Below are 17,143 nucleotides of genomic sequence, written 5' to 3'. Positions count from 1 at the left end.
TATTTACAAGAATTCCAAAGATTTCCCGGAAGCATGCTTTAAGATTTTTGACTTGAATGTTTTGTCCCTCAAACAAATTAGAATGAGTTCTTTTTCCTTTACAGTTTTACTAAATGTATCCATCAATGCAGCAGTGTATCAATTTTTTTTTTCAGCTTGGAATACAGCAGTGACCATGTGACCAGTGCCATGAGATAGAAGTTTTGAAGCTAAGCATCTAACACATGATTGGCAACAGATTTAAAATTCTATTCCTAATCAATCTAATTGAGAGTTACACAGAAAAACTCTGTGAATGATTACTGCTTACTAAATCATTCATGTCCCTCGCCTTCAATGTAAAATATTCAATAAATACATTTTTTCTACGACCCTCTTCAAAAGAGGACCCCAAAAAATTTCATCTTAACCCAGATTTTACTATTTTGAAAAACGCGATTACCTACTTCAAAAATTTTAAATCCAATTAAATCGTTGTATATCAATGCTACCCATAACCAAAGCCTATGGAAACATGAACAGTGCTTTAACTATTACATAATTTTTAATATATACACAATTACAGATGTGTATAATTTCTACACACCTGTATAACTTCGCGTGAATCAGCTCAGTAGGCTGGCTTGGCGGGCTGTATAAAATCGTCAGCCTCGATATCTTCAACTGGTTTCTCTTGTGCACGATGTTTTGGCGCTCGGCGGTAACGAAAGACGAAATAAACACCCTCGCAAAAGAAGAGCAATGCAGATAGGAAACCGCAGATCCCTGAAGCTTTTAATTCACCGATGTTGTAATCTTTCCCTTTGGCGTAGACAACGCCAGAACCGATGACCAAGGCCAAAGCAGCGAAGAAACAAGCGATCATTCCAAGGAGAGGCTGCGTGAGAACAGGCGGGAGCTTCTCAAAGATATGAGTGATTCTTAGGAGGATGTGCAGCACCACAAAGATCCAGGCGGTGGTAGCAACAAAGATCAAGAACTCGTATTCAGCTCTGAAGCTACCGGGAAAACTAGAAACAATGACAAACGTCAAGAAAGTCAAGATGGCTTCGACAAGTTTTAGCCATCCTTCCTTCGTTGTCACAATCCACAGAGGATCACAACAACCGCAGCTACACTTTCGCGTGGTTACTTCTTGACCTGCCTCGCCCTGATCTGCCATGTGTAGTGTACGAATCACCAGGAGAGGGTCAAACCAAAGGTAAAGGTGTAGAAACCAGTAACAAAGCGAACGGAGTGCCAAAGCTCTGTTAGTAAAATACTTGTAATGTCATGCAAGCTTTTGATTAATTAAAATAGTTCGTATGTCATATACGGAATCACAAAGCGTAACCGAAAATAGTGCTAAGAGTTGGCCTGGGGTTGAAATTGTCGTTTAACAGTTCCTGCAAAACTTAAAAATATGAAATGAAGGTCGACATTTTCTTTAAAAGGGAGAAAAATCTTCCTTGTTTTTTCTTGGCGAACAGACTACAGGGGCTTTTCTGCTAAAATAATTATTTCGCAAAATTACACTACGCGAACCTCCATGTAACCATAAGGTCCTGGAAGACCATCAAACCGTAAAATTTTGCTACTTGTGAAAACAGGAAACGGAGAGGTGTGATGAGCTATTTTCCAGATCTACAAATTTCAGCAGGGAACCATAGATTCTTTTTGGCTAGAAATTCCGTTTTGTTTCCTTTTGAGGGGGAGAAGATTTGGATAGGAACATCGTTCCTCTGGGCCGGGGTTGACTAAAGCAGCGATATTGAATGTTCCCTTTTCGTCGTTTGAGAACATATTTCTGCCTGCTGTTTCTAAATACTACTTCAGAAGGCAGTTATAATTGAATGTAATTGGTCCAGAGAACTCGCACCACTTTCTCAACCAATCAGATTCAAAACTGTTACCAAAAAGGAGATGATCTTGGTTAGTTTTGGACCAGTACTGTATTTAATCGTCGTCTATCTTATTTCCTCCATCCCCGGATCAGGAAGAGCCACTTTAAGAGAAAGCGGTGCCAAAATGCTCCTACAGCTGTTAGACCAGACCACGAAACTCGAAGATGTTGTTATTGTCAGTGGATCGCCACTACGTTAGATAGCCGAAGCTTGCAGAGGCTGTCACGACTTTCGTGACGTTTGTTGTTACGTTGAGCTTTTCCGATAGCTTCAAACCTGAATACGGATACCTGATATTCGAGGCCACCACTGCGTTCATCTTCGTTTTCCTACACATCATGTCGAAGATATTCTTGCCGTATCATCTTTGTTCCGCGTAGAAAGTACTGCCGATTAACTGATCCACCACAAATCGTATAATTTGACTGTTGCATATTAAGATGATATTGTATTTATTCGATCTGGCAAAAGGACAATAAAATCATGTGATTCTCATTCATCTTTAACGAAACAATCTTTAGTCGTTTTTTCAAGAATAGAGTACGCGAAAGGATAAAAACATGGCTGGGACGCATTGATAGAATCCGGCATCAGTGGTTTCATGGCTTCTGCTTTGTTCCTTGCGGAAGGATTTTTCCGTCGTCCTCCTCCTCTACTGCTATTGTTTTAGATCGGCACCAAGGCATATCGCTGAAGAAGTAGAAGCTGAAATGGATGATTTGATGATAACTTTGTTTGTTAAGGTCTATGATAGCTGTGTTCATCCCTGAAGAGAATAATATCTCTCTTGCTTGTTTCAGCTCTTCATACAACACGCTAATGAGAGTTCTTTGAATTCTAGACAGGGATTTCTTGCCGTAAGGAACAAAACGGAACTATCCCCTGACCCTTGAAGAATATTCGAAGAACTCAATATAGCAGCAAATGATGAAAATAGAGTTAGCTAACAGTGGCGGGTCTCGGTGAGGGGCCAGGGGGCCCAGTCTCCCCCCCCCCCTCCTTATTTTGGTCAAAAAAAAAGAAAAGAAACCGCAGAAGGAAGAGAAGCCGGCAGGGAAAGCGACAAAAAAACAGGCCCCCCCTCCCCCTTAGCTCAAGGTGAGGAAAGGGAAGATATTTTTTTCCTTTTCACGATGAATGCTAAGGCCTTCTTTTCAAAGTTTGCCAGGGAGGTTTTGAACTCCTGAAAGTGTGCATAAGTGACGATCTTGTCATATTTTCATCCCGATGGTTGGTGGGATCTGGGGAGCCAACAACACCGCAAATCTTTGCGTGGAACCGTCATTTTTTGTTTTTTGTTTTTTATTTTTTTGTTTTTGAGGAGCACGGGCTCCTCTCTGAACAGCGGATGTTTATCGAGAAGCTGACGTAGCCCACCCCATATAACAAACTCTCTACTACCCACCGGAAAGCGTACTCCGACATCCGTCAGAAGGAGGTCATCTCGGGTAGATTTCCGATTACGAAATCCGAGCTCGCCCGATGTTGTCTTCGTGATGAAGGCCCTATTTAGCATATTAGACCCGCAAAACAGAGTAGAAACGAACACGTGCTTCGTTTTCGCTCATGACTTCGTATTAGCCGTAAGATATTTGCTTTTTTTTTTCGTTGCTTACCTTTATTACAGACTCCACAAAATTTCTGCGATGCCTCCTTTTCACGGATGGCCGATTACAACTACAACATAGTGACACCTCCACGAAATCTGTCAAAACTGAAAAAAAAACTGATTCGCAGAACTTCCCGTTAATTGATTATTAAGATAATCGTCGAAGTGAAATATATCTATGTAGTAATTTTTATCTATGTAGAAGTCAGCTAAAAGAATTTTTAATATGTATTCATGAGAAACTGTTTCTTGTAGATCTTTCCCTAAGTACGCTCTTGCGTTAAGAATTGAAAATCCTCATCTAAATATTGTAAAAAATATTATCGTAGAATGTTTTCAATGATTTTCAATGCACAACGCAGATAGAGAAAATGTAATAGGTAAGACAAGTCACGGATTATCCTTGTCGACAAAAGTAATATCGCTTGCTACATTATATTCAAACTTAATCTCCGTCCAATCGAGGTAATGTACAATTTTTTAATCAATTACCATATTAGAAATAACAATATATCGCTTAAACTCTGAACGTAACTGCGTTAAATTTATTTCATCAGAAATCCAGAAGATTTCCGGTGTTTTAAAATCCTCCTTTTGACAGATTTCGTGAAGATGTCATTACGTTGTAGTTGTGATCGACCATCCGTGAAAAGGAGGCGTCAAATGTATTTTGTGGAATCTGTCATATAGGTTAGCAACGGAAAAAAATGCAAATATCTTAACGCTAATACAAAGTCATGAGCGAAAACGAAGTAAGTGTTCCTTTCTACTCTATTTTGCGGCTCTAAAATGCGAAATAGGGCCTTCGTGACAACAAAGCTCGGATTTCGTCATCAGAAATCTACCCGAGATGACCTCTGGTGTTTTAACATCCTCCTTTTGACAGATTTCGTGGAGGTGTCACTATGTTGCAGTTGTAGTCGGCCATCCGTGAAAAGGAGGCATCGCAAAAATTTTTGGGAGTCTGTAATATAGGTTAGCAACGGAAAAAAATGCAAATATCTTAACGCTAATACGAAGTCATGAGCGAAAACGAAGCACGTGTTCGTTTCTACTCCGTTTTGCGGGTCTAATATGCTAAATAGGGCCTTCATCACGAAGACAACATCGGGCGAGCTCGGATTTCGTAATCGGAAATCTACCCGAGATGACCTCCTTCTGACGGATGTCGGAGTACGCTTTCCCTACCCACCCTACCATCCTCAATATATATAGACAACAACTATGGCGGACGGGGAAGAGTTAAGGAATTCACAAGGATGTTGCAATTGTGAGTGGATAGTGATCACGGTGGAAGGATGGGTGAAACTCATCGAGACGGTAGCGACTTTCTTAGCGGCTGTTCTCACGCGTAGCTTTGCGTACTATAGCGCCAAGATGGAATACAAATATCAAGTCGGCGTAGCCACGTGCGCGTGCATCTTGGTGTTCCTGCACATCATTATCAGAAGCTTACGATGCTTCGAGAAGGTGCTACCACTGCTTGGAATGATCGGATGTTTTCTTCTCTCGGTAACCTTATTCGTTGGCTCTGGAATTGTGTACCATGATGGCAACATATATAAGGGAGGGGATGTAATGATTGCATCAGGCATTTGTGGCTTCATAGCTGCTAGTTTGTTCTTCTGTGAGGCGATTTATTATCTCTTTGCCCTCGTTTGTCGCCGATCACCTCCACGCCACGATGATGGGGTGACTCTAACTACAGAAAAACATGGTCCGGCAGAAGATCCTGCAAGTGCAGTGGTTTAGCGAGAACTGAGATAAACAGAAAGAACTTGATGCATACAGAAAGATGTTTAAGCTTCGAATTAGAAAAGAAGGTGATTACTACGAGATATTATCTCATAGTAGAATGTTGTCTATTATTTTGATTTACCTATTTGAGAAACAAAAAAAGTATTTAGGACGTCTGAAACAGAGAAATTTATCGTAGGTTTGATAAAATCAAGCTTCCCTCGCTGTCATTCAACCAAAGTTTACGTTAGGTCGCCTGACACTCGCCAAGTATTTCCGGCGAGTTACATTCGTTCTTATGTTGTTGTTCTATTTCTGTTTGAGATTAAATTATTAAAATAAAGCAGTTAACAGACCCTAGTTTCACTGTTGGAATGGTTTCTGCTGCTTTAGCCTGATTTTCACTAAAGACGCAAGCGACAAAACTCTTATTTCACTGTGTAAACAGTCTCAACGCAAGCACGAACGGAAGCACGCACCCAGTCAAAAAGATTCAAATTTCTCCTTTTTCTTGTGCTAGTGCTTGTGCTTGTCGACTTCCGTTTTCACTTGGCATATTCACCTAAAGCTTGCCGGTGTTTGTACCGGCTTACACTTGTGCTTGCGTCGCTAGTGGAAAACCAGGCGTAATCGATACAAGAGGAAAAATTTACAACAGTTGCCTCTCCATCTCCACTTGACAGCTTGAACCTTCCACGCATATTTGCGCTTGCAGGCATGCAGAGAAGACAATTGTTCGAATCAAGTTTCCTGTTACATTAGACATATATCCTGTTTACCTATGCGTCACTAACGAACGTAAAATTTGGTGATTTACAACGTTGTGTTGGATGGAGCGGCTACGAAATGTACCAAGTTGTGAGGAGGCATTGGGATTTTCGGTTTTGTGGTTTTGGTTATTTTTTTAGATCGGTTTTTGTGCCAAAAAACTTCGGTTTTTCGGTTTTGGTGTTCATTGCGGTTTGCAGATATTCCGTTTTCCGTCATTTGGTTTTCGGTTTTCGCCAAAAATACCAATGGGTTTCCGGATTTGATATTCGATGCGGTTTTCGGTTTTTCCTATTTGACCGATTTGGGTTCCTGTTTCTCCTCGATTTGAGTGGCAATTACGCGCCACCGCTGCCGCCTAACGCAAATGTTATCGAGAGGAATGCGTGACGAACCAATTGAAATATCGCAGGGAACCCTAGGTAGCCTACGTGTAGCCGTACCCTCCCCCTCCCCCAAGGTGGAGGGAAAGGGACCAGCTTCTCTCGCCTGGCGATCCTTTTGCGCCAGCCGCATGCTGAGCGCAAACGCTTCGACTAGTAATTTTCCTGGGAAATTTGTTCATCGCGGAACATGCCAGAGTTTCTTCATCAACGCTACCTCGAAGTTGGTGACCAAGTTACAGGCCACACGTGACTGATTCAACATTCCAATAGAATTTCCAAACTTTCAGGTCTTAATTCGCAAATTAGATTAGATGTTATGAGATGTTAGATTAGGGATTTTCGATGAAACTTTCCGGAGCTATAGCTTTTTGCGACTGCAAAATTGCAAACCTATAGAGGAATTTTGTGTAAATTTCCTTAATTTACTAGGCTCCATTATCAGCTGCTGAGTCCGCAGAGACCACGATCGAGGTCCTCGAGAGTGCAGCTGTTAATTGAAGCAGATACTAGAAGATACGAATGCCAAGTCCATGGCATTCATAAATTCTGTAATGAAATTAGCATAGTTTACTCTGTATGCTCCACTTGTCACCACTGTATTTTTTTTGGTTTTTCGGGTTTGGATGATTTTTTTCTGCGGTTTTGCAGTTTCTAATAAGCCCCAATGCCCCCCTCAGTTGTGAAAGGTACGTGCAGAGCCATAATTCTTCTCTTGAAATCTTTTTTCCTTCAGCACTCTATTTGCAACCGCAGTTGCAGTCCGCTTGATATTCCTATAACTCAGCCCGAGGGCCTCTTCATAAGAGCCTGGGTTTATTTAATTGTAACTCAAGGTTGATCACCGTAACGTATCTTAATATCTTTACAATTCACACGAACCAGGCGGTTTGCCCTTCGAGAATGACTCGAGAATTTTAATTCCAAGAGGAACGGTGTAGGAAACGTTTCGAGAGGGATAATCGCTCGCGTTCGTTCTATCTATCTTATTCATCTATACTAAACAGATGAACTGAAAAGCAAGAAATTTTGCCTTGAGGGTCTCAATGGGGTTAACCTATAGCCGTAAAACAGTCAAAAATTAAGGCTTTTAGGCGTAAAAATTGACCGGCAAATTTTGACAATTAGTCGTTACAAACGGTAACCGTAAAAATGTGTTATTTTTGTATCACAAAGAAAGGAAGTTAACTGTTGAAGCCGGATCAATTTTTCTTTACCGTGACGAAAGCTTACCGTCCTGGAAAAGGATCACGCCATCCAGAACGAAGAATGCACACTTGTCAGGAACGATAAACTAGCCTATAAAGGAGATTTCATTTATCCTAATTGGTAAGTTTTATCGAGTGAGGATCTTTTAATTCAGTATCTAGCTGTACGTGGTTTGTTTTGTTCTGCGGAGCAGCCACTAAAACTAATCGGGCCTCTGTGAAAATACGGTTTTTGAAGAACTATCTGTGAATTGGCGGTTATCAAAAACTGACAAAAATTCAACGCTTGAGAGACTAAATACAGACAACTAGACTCTCTTCTTTCCTTGCGAAGAAAAGCTGTTAGTCCCGTTGACAAATAGGGAAGAAAAATGATATCCAGAAGATTCTTTTAGTACGGCTAGAAACAAAATCCGGACTTTTTTCAGGATTTTCAAAGTCAAACGGAATTTTCAGAAAATTCGATGATTTTGGAACATTTAGGGATTCTTAGACGATAATGTCTAGAAAAATACAGCCGATAGCATAAAAACAAATTTACGTTGTTTGTAGAACTTACTCTACTAGCTGTTTATTGTCGTTATCATTTGGTCACCACAGGAATCTCGCATTTCATGCAAATTATGTTATTATTTTAAAATAAATTTCGAGACAGATCAGGACCTTTACAAAAAAATTTCGAGGTTTTTGAGATAAAAATGAGATTTGTAGACATTTTCAGGAAAATTTCCCAATAGATTGTCGGGCCATTTTTCGCAATTTCTATATCTAGGCCTACTTCTACGGCAGCATTGGTTTCATGGCTTCTGCTTTGTTCCTCGCGGTTGGATCTTTCGTCGTCGTCCTCCTCTACTGCAATTGTTTCAGATCGGCACCAAGGCATATCGTTGAAGAAGTAGAAGCTACAATGGATGATTTGATGTCGTTTTTGTTACAGTCTATCATACCTGTGTTCATTATTGAAGAAAAGAATATTTCTCTTGCTTCTTTCAACTCTTCATGCAACACGCCAATGAGAGTTCGTTGAATGCTAGACAGGGATTTCTTTCCGTAGGGAACAAGACGAAACAATCCGCTGACCCTTGTCGAAGAGCTCAATATAGCCTCGAACAATGAAAAAATAAGTTAGGTAACAGTGGCGGGTCAAGGGGAGGGGCCCAGAGGGCCCGCTCCCGCCCTCCCCCCTCCCCTTATTTTAAGTAAAAAAATATAATAATAATCATAGAAGGAAGAAAAGCCGGCAAGGCAAGCGATGAAAAACCGGACCCCCCTCAGCTCAAAGTCTGGATCCACAACTGGCTAATTGTGGAAGCTCGTTCTCAATTAGTCTAGGGCAAGAGCCCACTAATGGGATCCTGGTCTAGGGCCATCTCTTTCAGAACGCTTTCTGGAGTGCCTGCATAACACAATCCCTCTTCCAGTCGTTATGTATCTTTTCTAGGCCAGATTGGAAGCGTGCGTGAGGAAAGGGAAAATATTTTTTTTATTTTTATGATGAATCCTTTAGCCTTCTTTTCAAAGTTTGGTGGTTTTGAACTCCTGAAGGTGTGTTTAAGAATATAAGTGACGATAAATAAATTAAATTGATTTTATCCCTAAATTAACTCATCATATTCGTCAGTGGTTCATCTTCAGTGAGACCTTTCGTCTACCATTGGTCGAACTGAAATCGAACTAGTATTTGGGAGGTCAGTTTTACTGTGGGAACAACCTACGGACATCCAGACAATCCCTTGAAACTTTGAAGCAAACCAACATCTCAACTCACCACCCTCCCCTCTCCCCTTCCCCATTAAATATGAGGAGAGGGGGGAGGAAACGCAACCGATATGCGAAATGGCGTGCATAGAGCCAACTGTCCTGAAGGAATTTACAACGACAAAAGTCGAATTGAATCACTGAATAGAATACTCGCAATTAAATGAGCTTCGTGTTCGACAAAACTCGTGCTTTCTTCTTTCGCCCAAGCGGTGGAAGAGTTCCTTCATTTCAGTTACACGGTAGGATCTGGGCGCTCGATTAGTATCGATCAGTTTGAAAAACTATAGTCAGTGAGTAATCTTGTCATATTTTTATCCCGATGGCTAGTAGGATCGGGGGAGTCAACGACACAGCAAATCTTCGCGTCTAACCGTCATTTTGTTTGAGGAGCAAGGGCTCCTTTCTGAACAACGGATGTTTATCGAAAAGCCGACGTAACCCATTCTCATCTACCCACTCTACCATTCTCAGTATGTATAGACAAAAGTTATGGCGAGCAGGAATGCTTCTCCATTCCGTCCGAACACACAGTGGGATCTGGGAAGTATAAAACACAGCGAATCTTCGTGTGGAATCGTCACTTTGTATAAGGAGCACGGGCTCCATTCCGAACAGCGGATGTTTATCGAGAAGCCGACGTAGCCCACCTCATATAGTAACTCTACCATTCTCAGTATATATAGACAACAGCTATGGCTGACAGGGAGGAGTCACTGAATTCACGAAGGTGTTGCAATTTTGCGTGGATAGTGACCACGATAGAAGGAGGCGTGAAACTCATTGAGACGGTAACGACTTTCTTAGCGGCTGTTCTTACGCTTAGCTATGAGTTCTATCGCTACAAGGCAGAATTCAAATATCAAGTCGGCGTAGCCACCTGCGCGCTCGTCTTCGTGGTTCTGCACATCATTTTCAGAAGCTTACGATGCTTCGAGAAGGTGCCACCGCTGCTTGGAATGGTTGGATGTTTTCTCCTCTCGGTTGCCTTAGTTGTTGGCTCTGGAATTGTATACCATGATGGCAACATCTATGTGAAAGGGGATGTAATGATTGGATCAGGCATTTGTGGCTTCATAGCTGCTAGTTTGTTCTTCTGTGAAGCGATTTATTATCTCTTTTCCCTCGTTTGTCGCCGATCACCTCCACGTCATGATGATGGAGAGACTCTAATTACATGATAACATGGTCCAGCGGAAGATACTGTAGGTTTTATCGAGTGAGGATTTTTTTATTCAGTATCTAGCTGTACGTGGTTTGTTTTGTTCGGCAAAGCTGCCACTAAAACTAATCGGGCTTCTGTAAAAACATTATCTACGCTTTTTGAATTGTCAAACTGACAAAAATTCAACGCTTGAGAGCCTAAATACATACAACTAGACTCTTTTCTTTCCTTGCGAAGAAAAGCTGTTAGTCCCGTTGACAAATAGGGAAGAAAAATGATATCCAGAAGATTCTTTTAGTACGGCTAGAAACAAAATCCGGACTTTTTTCAGGATTTTCAAAGTCAAACGGAATTTTAAGAAAATTCGATGATTTTGGAACATTCAGGGATTCTTAGACGATAATGTCTAGAAAAATACAGCCGATGGCCTAAAAAACAAACTTACGTGGTTTGTATAACTTAACTGCACCACCTGTTTATTGTCGTTATCATTGTCTGAGAGATACATGTTAGGAGACAAACCAATCATTTTGAATCAGTTTGAAGGTGCTTCCATGCAGTTTCACCACAGGAATCTCGCATTTCATGCAAATTATGTTATTATTTTAAAATAAATTTCGAGACAGATCAGGACTTTTACAAAAAATTTCGAGGTTTTTCGAGATAAAAATGAGATGTGTAGACATTTTCAGGAGAATTCTCCGATAGATTGTCGGGCCATTTTTCGGAATTTCTGTATCTAGGCCTACTTCTACGGCATCATTGGTTTCATGGCTTCTGCTTTGTTCCTCGCGGATGGATCTTTCGTCGTTGTCCTCCTCTACTGCAATTGTTTCAGATCGGCACCAAGGCATATCGTTGAAGAAGTAGAAGCTGCAATGGATAATTTGATGCCGTTTTTTATTACAGTCTATCATAGCTGAAGAGAAGGATATTTCTCTTGCTTGTTTCAACTCTTCATACAACACACCAATGTGAGTTCGTTGAATTCTAGACAGGGATTTCTTGCCGTAGGGAACAAAACGGAACAATCCGCTGACCCTTGAAGAACATTCGAAGAGCTAACTATAGCCTCGAACAATGAAAAAATAAGTTAGCTAACAGTGGCGGGTTAGGGGGAGGGGCCCAGAGGGCCCGATCCCCGCCCCCCCCTTATTTTAAGTAAAAAAATATAATAATAATCGCAGAAGGAAGAAAAGCTGGCAAGGCAAGCGACAAAAAACCGGATCCCCCCTTCGCTCAAGGTCTGAAACCGCCACTGGCTGGCTGGTGGAAGCTCGTTCTTAATTAGTCTAGGGCAAGAGCCCATTAATGGGATCCTGGTCTAAGGCCATCTCTTTCAAAACGGTTTCTGAAGTGCCTGCATAACACAATCCCTCTTCCAGTTGTTATGTATCTTTTCCAGGCCAGATTGGAAGCGCGCGTGAGAAAAGGGAAAATTTTTTTTTCATTTTCATGATGAATCCCTTGGCCTTCTTTTCGGAGTTTGGTGGTTTGGAACTCCTGAAGGTGTGTTTAAGTGTATAAGTGACGATAAATAAATGACATTAATTTTACATCCAACTTAATTCATCATATTCATCAGTGGTCCACCTTCAGTAGGACCTTTCGTCTACCATTGGTCGAACTAAAGTTGAACTAGTGTTTGGAAAGTCAGTTTTACTGTGGGAACAACCTACGGACATCCAGACAATCCCTTGAAACCAACATCTCAACTCACCACCCTCCCCTCACCCCTTCCCCATTAAATATGAGGAGAGGGGGGAGGAAACGCAACCGATACGTGAAAAACAGTGGTCAAATTATTTTGCATATTCGCCCTCGCGGCGAAATGGCGTGCATAGAGCCAACTGTCCTGAAGGAGTTTACAACGACAAAAGTCGAATTTAATCACTGAATAGAGTACTCGCACCTAAATGAGCATCGTGTTCGACAAAACTCGTGCTTTCTTCTTTCCTAATTTGTACTCTTTACTTAATTTCATAAAGGTTCAAATGTTTCGCTGAGTTTTTTGGTAATGATGGTTTAAAGGTAAGGAGTGCGCGCGTTTCCTTCTCTCTCTTCCTCCTTTTCCTTTCTGCCTTCTTTCCTCTTTCTTTTCTTTTTTCATTTCTTCTCATTTTTTTCCGGAAAATGACGTATGGGTCAAGTCTTGGCCTTTCCCTATTGTTCTCGTAAATGCAGGAGGGTCGCGCACTGCAATGCCTAAAAGTTGCTCAAAATATTGCCAAAAATCCGAAACGTTGCTTCCTAAATTTCTTGACATTTTTGCATAAACGTTAATTAAGGGCTTTATTTTAACTTATTGGCAATTATTGTTACCACTGGTCAAGAAAAATAGCTTAAAACTTGGCTTTAAATAGCTGCTCGCAAACATGGGCGACATTTAAGGATACCTAAGTCTGATAGGACAAAACGCAAGGTCCATTTGACGTCTCGCCGAACGTCATTTTAGCCAATTATCTGTGATAATATTAGATAAAGATCGCAATATGCCTGTGAAACGTTGTCAATTGACAAGTTGTGTTAGTTTTTTCTACGAAATCGTCGACTTTTTCATGCTTGATAAGTGCTCTAAACCTATATTTTGCCCAAAAGATGCTCTGAAAAGCGAAATTGCTGCAAGCTGATAAAAGTTGCTCCAAATGCCAAAAGTTGCTCAAAAATTGCTGTGCACAATCGTGTCAGGCTTAGTCTAGTCTCGTGCCAAGACCTTCCACGCCCAAGCGGTGGAAGAGTTCCTTCATTTCAGTTACACGGTAAGATCTGGGCACTCGATTAGTATCGATCAGTTTGAAAAACTATAGTCAGTGAGTAATCTTGTCATATTTTCATCCCAATGGTTAGTGGAATCGGGGGAGTCAACGACACAGCAAATCGTTGCGTCTAACCGTCATTCTGTTTGAGGAGCAAGGGCTCCTTTCTGAACAGCGGATGTTTATCGAAAAGCCGACGTAGCCCATTCTTATCTACCCACTCTACCATTCTCGGTATGTATAGACAAAAGTTATGGCGGGCAGGAATGCTTCTCCAAACCGTCCAAAAACACAGTGCGATCTGGGAAGTATAAAACACAGCGAATCTTTGTTTGGAATCGTCACTTTGTATGAGGAGCACGGGCTCCATTCTGAACAGCGGATGTTTATCGAGAAGCCGACGTAGTCCACTTCAAATAGCGGCTCTACCATCCTCAGTATATATAGACAGCAGCTATGGCTGACAGGGAGGAGTCACCGAATTCACGAAGATGTTGCAATTGTGCGTGGATAGTGACCACTATGGAAGGATACGTGAAACTCATCGAGACGGTAACGACTTTCTTAGCGGCTGTTCTTACGCTTAGCTATGAGTTCTATCGCTACAAGTCAGAATACAAATATCAAGTCGGCGTTGCCACCTGCGCGTTCGTCTTCGTGGTCCTGTACATCATTTTCAGAAGCTTACGATGCTTCGAGAAGGTGCCACCGCTGCTTGGAATGATCGGATATTTTCTCCTCTCGGTTGCCTTAGTTGCTGGCTCTGGAATTGTGTACCAAGATGGCAACATCTATGTGAAAGGGGATGTAATGATTGGATCAGGCATTTGTGGCTTCATAGCTGCTAGTTTGTTCTTCTGTGAAGCGATTTATTATCTCTTTGCCCTCGTTTGTTGCCGATCACCTCCACGTCATGATGATGGAGAGACTCTAATTACATGATAACATGGTCCAGCGGAAGACACTGTAGGTGCAGTGGTTTAGCTGGAACTGATGTGAACAGGAAGAACTGTGCACACAGAAAGATGTTTAAGTTCCGAATTAGACATGAAGTTGATTGTTACGAGATATTATCTCACAGAAGAATGTTGTCTATTATTTTAATTTACCTACTTGAAGCACAAAAAAAGGTAGTTAGGATGTCTGAGAGAACCAGATAAAGATATTGCAGGTTTGACAAAATCAAGCTTCCCTCGCTGTCAAGCTTCAGTTCATAACAATCAATGTTTACGTTAGGTCGCCTGACACTCGCCAAGTATTTTCGGCGAGTTTCATGCGTTCTTGTGTTTTAGTTCTATTTCTTTTTGAGATTAACTTATTAAAATAAAGCGGTAGGACTTAACAGACCCTAGTTTCATTGTTGGTACGATTTCTGCTGCCTTGGCCTGATTTTCGCTAGAGACGCAAGCAATGCAACTCTTGTTTCACCGTGTAAACACACAAGTATAAAGATTCAAATTTCTCCTTTTTCTTGCGCTAGTGTTTGTGCTTGTCGACGTCCGTTTTCACTTGGTATACTTACCTAAAGCTTGCCGGTGTTTGTGCCGCCTACACCTGTTCTTGCGTCGCTAGTGGAAAATCAGGCTTAATCGATGTAAGAGGGAAAATTTACAGTAGTTGCTTCTCTAGCTTCACTTCACAGCTTGATCCTTCCATGCAAATATGTGCTTGCTGGCATGAAGAGAAGACAATCGTTTAATGTTTACAGGTTTGTTTCCCTATGCGTGACTTAAGATCTTAAAATTTGGTGATTTACAACGTTGTGTTGGATGGAGCAGCGATTTTATTTTTGTATCACAAAGAAAGGAAGTTAACTGCTGAAGTCGGAACCATTTTTAACTCGTGGGTACGCGATGGCGTAGAAACGATTTGTTCTGGGCACTTTGGGATATGCAAATTGGCGCGGACTCTTCGTAATTAGTCGTAATTAGTCGGCTCCAAACTCGAGATCTGTCCTTCCGAAGAAGTCCGAAGTCCTGGTGCCATTGTGATTGCATCGCTCGTTGCGATGTTTATTATCTTTACACGGCTGGTTAGACATTTACTAAATTGAAATGTTTCAGATTAGTGCTATGATCAACTTAAAGACCAAAGTTGAAGGGTCTTCGAATTGTCCATATGCCGCCAAACATAACGAGGAGCAGCGAGAATCACGAAGGGTTTGTGAGTGACAGAGCAAGCTGTTGACATGGAAATTCCCACGGAAATATGTACCCATGAAATAAAAAACGATAATTTACAGCATTATTTCTTTCGTTTCAGGTTTTTTTTTTCGGACGCTTCGGCAGCTACGCCAATTTCGGCCTTTTCATTATGGTCGTCTTTCTTTGCAAACGTACTGTTTGATGGTAAGAATGAAATATGATCGGTTTCTACAAGTCTTTGCCGAGCACGTGACCATTATCTGGTCGGTGTTATTTTGACCACTTGACGATCTTTTTCGCTCAAGACACAGGACCACTTCCTATTTCAAGGAATGTTTTTCCAATTAATTTCTCTCGAAAAAATATAAATATATGCGTGTACTGAAAAGCAAATTGGAAATTCAAAACTACGAGAAATTTCGAGTAATCGGCTTCTTCTGCTACACGCGGGTTTTTTTGGTGTAACATGCGTGTGTTTCCCATAAGTCACAAGCACTTTACGCACGTGCGAATGCTGCAATCACGGTACAAGCAGTGCAAGGTAGAATGGTTATTTTCAACCTGGAGTAATTATGTGCGATATTTTGCTTCATCACACTTTGCCATTTCTACCACTTAAATATTAATTCAGAGAAGGGGGGAGGAGGGGGGGTGAGGGTGAGGGTGAGGTTAAAATTCCAAGAGATAGGCTAACAATGTGCCGTTGGATAGGGTCGCATTTTCACGACTGCATTGATTTTTATGGCGTTGCATTTTCGGCTGTTTTCAGTAGAGTTACTAGAATGGGGTTATACATTTTTGAGACTTTGACTTTGAAAAGGAAGATTCACGGTAAAAAAAGTCGTAACCGTATTTTAATATATAGTAAACGGCTACCATTCCATTCTGGCCTTGCCCAAAAGCGGACAAAGATACAAAATACAGCCGATAGCATAAAAACAAATTTACCTGGTTTGTCGAACTTACTCTGCTAGCTGTTTATTGTCGTTATCATTTGTTTGACGGATATATGTAAGGAGACGAAGCGTTGATAAAATTCGTTGTTCTCCTACGTCACCCTTGACAACACGTCACTTAGTGTTAGCGCGATCTCTTCGGGGTTTATGGGCGGGTTTATTGTAATTTTAACCCACGTCTCGGCTCGTGCTTTTTGCCTCTGTTTACCGCTTGTAATTGAGTCCATCTTGCGTTTAAATCTCCTTATTTTTTCGCTGACTGCGCGACCAACGCGATCGCAGGAGGATTCATTTAGCTTGTAGCCGAGAGGCAGAATGCTCGCTTGAAGTGAATCAAATACCCTACGAGGCAGCCAGTAAAACACTCTACATTTCCAGGCTGCTTCACCGCTCATTTGAACCATGTACACTGGATTTCTTTCCTCAAGAAAAGGTGGAACTACTTGTATAAGATTAGAGTGGATCGGGGGTTCTATAAGCTCTGAAAAGAGCTCCCGATCACCATCATTTTTTTTTTGATCATTCATCCTCGCGTGGCCTAGTTGCATCACAGGCGGCCCAAGCTCCAGCTGTGAGATGATCATCTTGCAAAATAAGAGTCATGGCGAAATTATATGAGTTTGTATGGAAATATTTACGATCGCTCTAAGGAATAAAAAATACACTCAAATTCTCAATAAAAAATACCTCACCTTACTTCCACAGTGCATTGCTTGCTTTCTGACCGCTTACTATGTTGAAAAGAACCCATTTTGGCGAGTTATCCATTTCCTACG

The 17,143-nt window shown here is 41.4% G+C and overlaps 1 protein-coding gene across 1 annotated transcript; it reads left to right on the top strand.

Annotated features, from left to right (window-relative positions):
• Positions 1–4,446: 4,446 nt before the first annotated feature.
• On the top strand, positions 4,447–5,575 carry LOC131799666 (uncharacterized). The gene has a single exon (XM_059117365.2). The coding sequence runs from the start codon at positions 4,717–4,719 to the stop codon at positions 5,242–5,244; it is 528 nt and encodes a 175-aa protein (XP_058973348.1). The 5' UTR covers positions 4,447–4,716; the 3' UTR covers positions 5,245–5,575.
• The last annotated feature ends 11,568 nt before the right edge of the window (positions 5,576–17,143 follow it).

Source organism: Pocillopora verrucosa, chromosome 7, assembly GCF_036669915.1.
Source record: "Pocillopora verrucosa isolate sample1 chromosome 7, ASM3666991v2, whole genome shotgun sequence".
Classification (NCBI taxonomy): Eukaryota; Metazoa; Cnidaria; class Anthozoa; order Scleractinia; family Pocilloporidae; genus Pocillopora; species Pocillopora verrucosa.
This window is presented reverse-complemented; position numbering and strand designations above follow the sequence as displayed.

Bases quoted from the DNA above. Each gene is read 5' to 3' on its own strand.
- LOC131799666 (XM_059117365.2), top strand. From the start codon at position 4,717: ATGGCGGACGGGGAAGAGTTAAGGAATTCACAAGGATGTTGCAATTGT.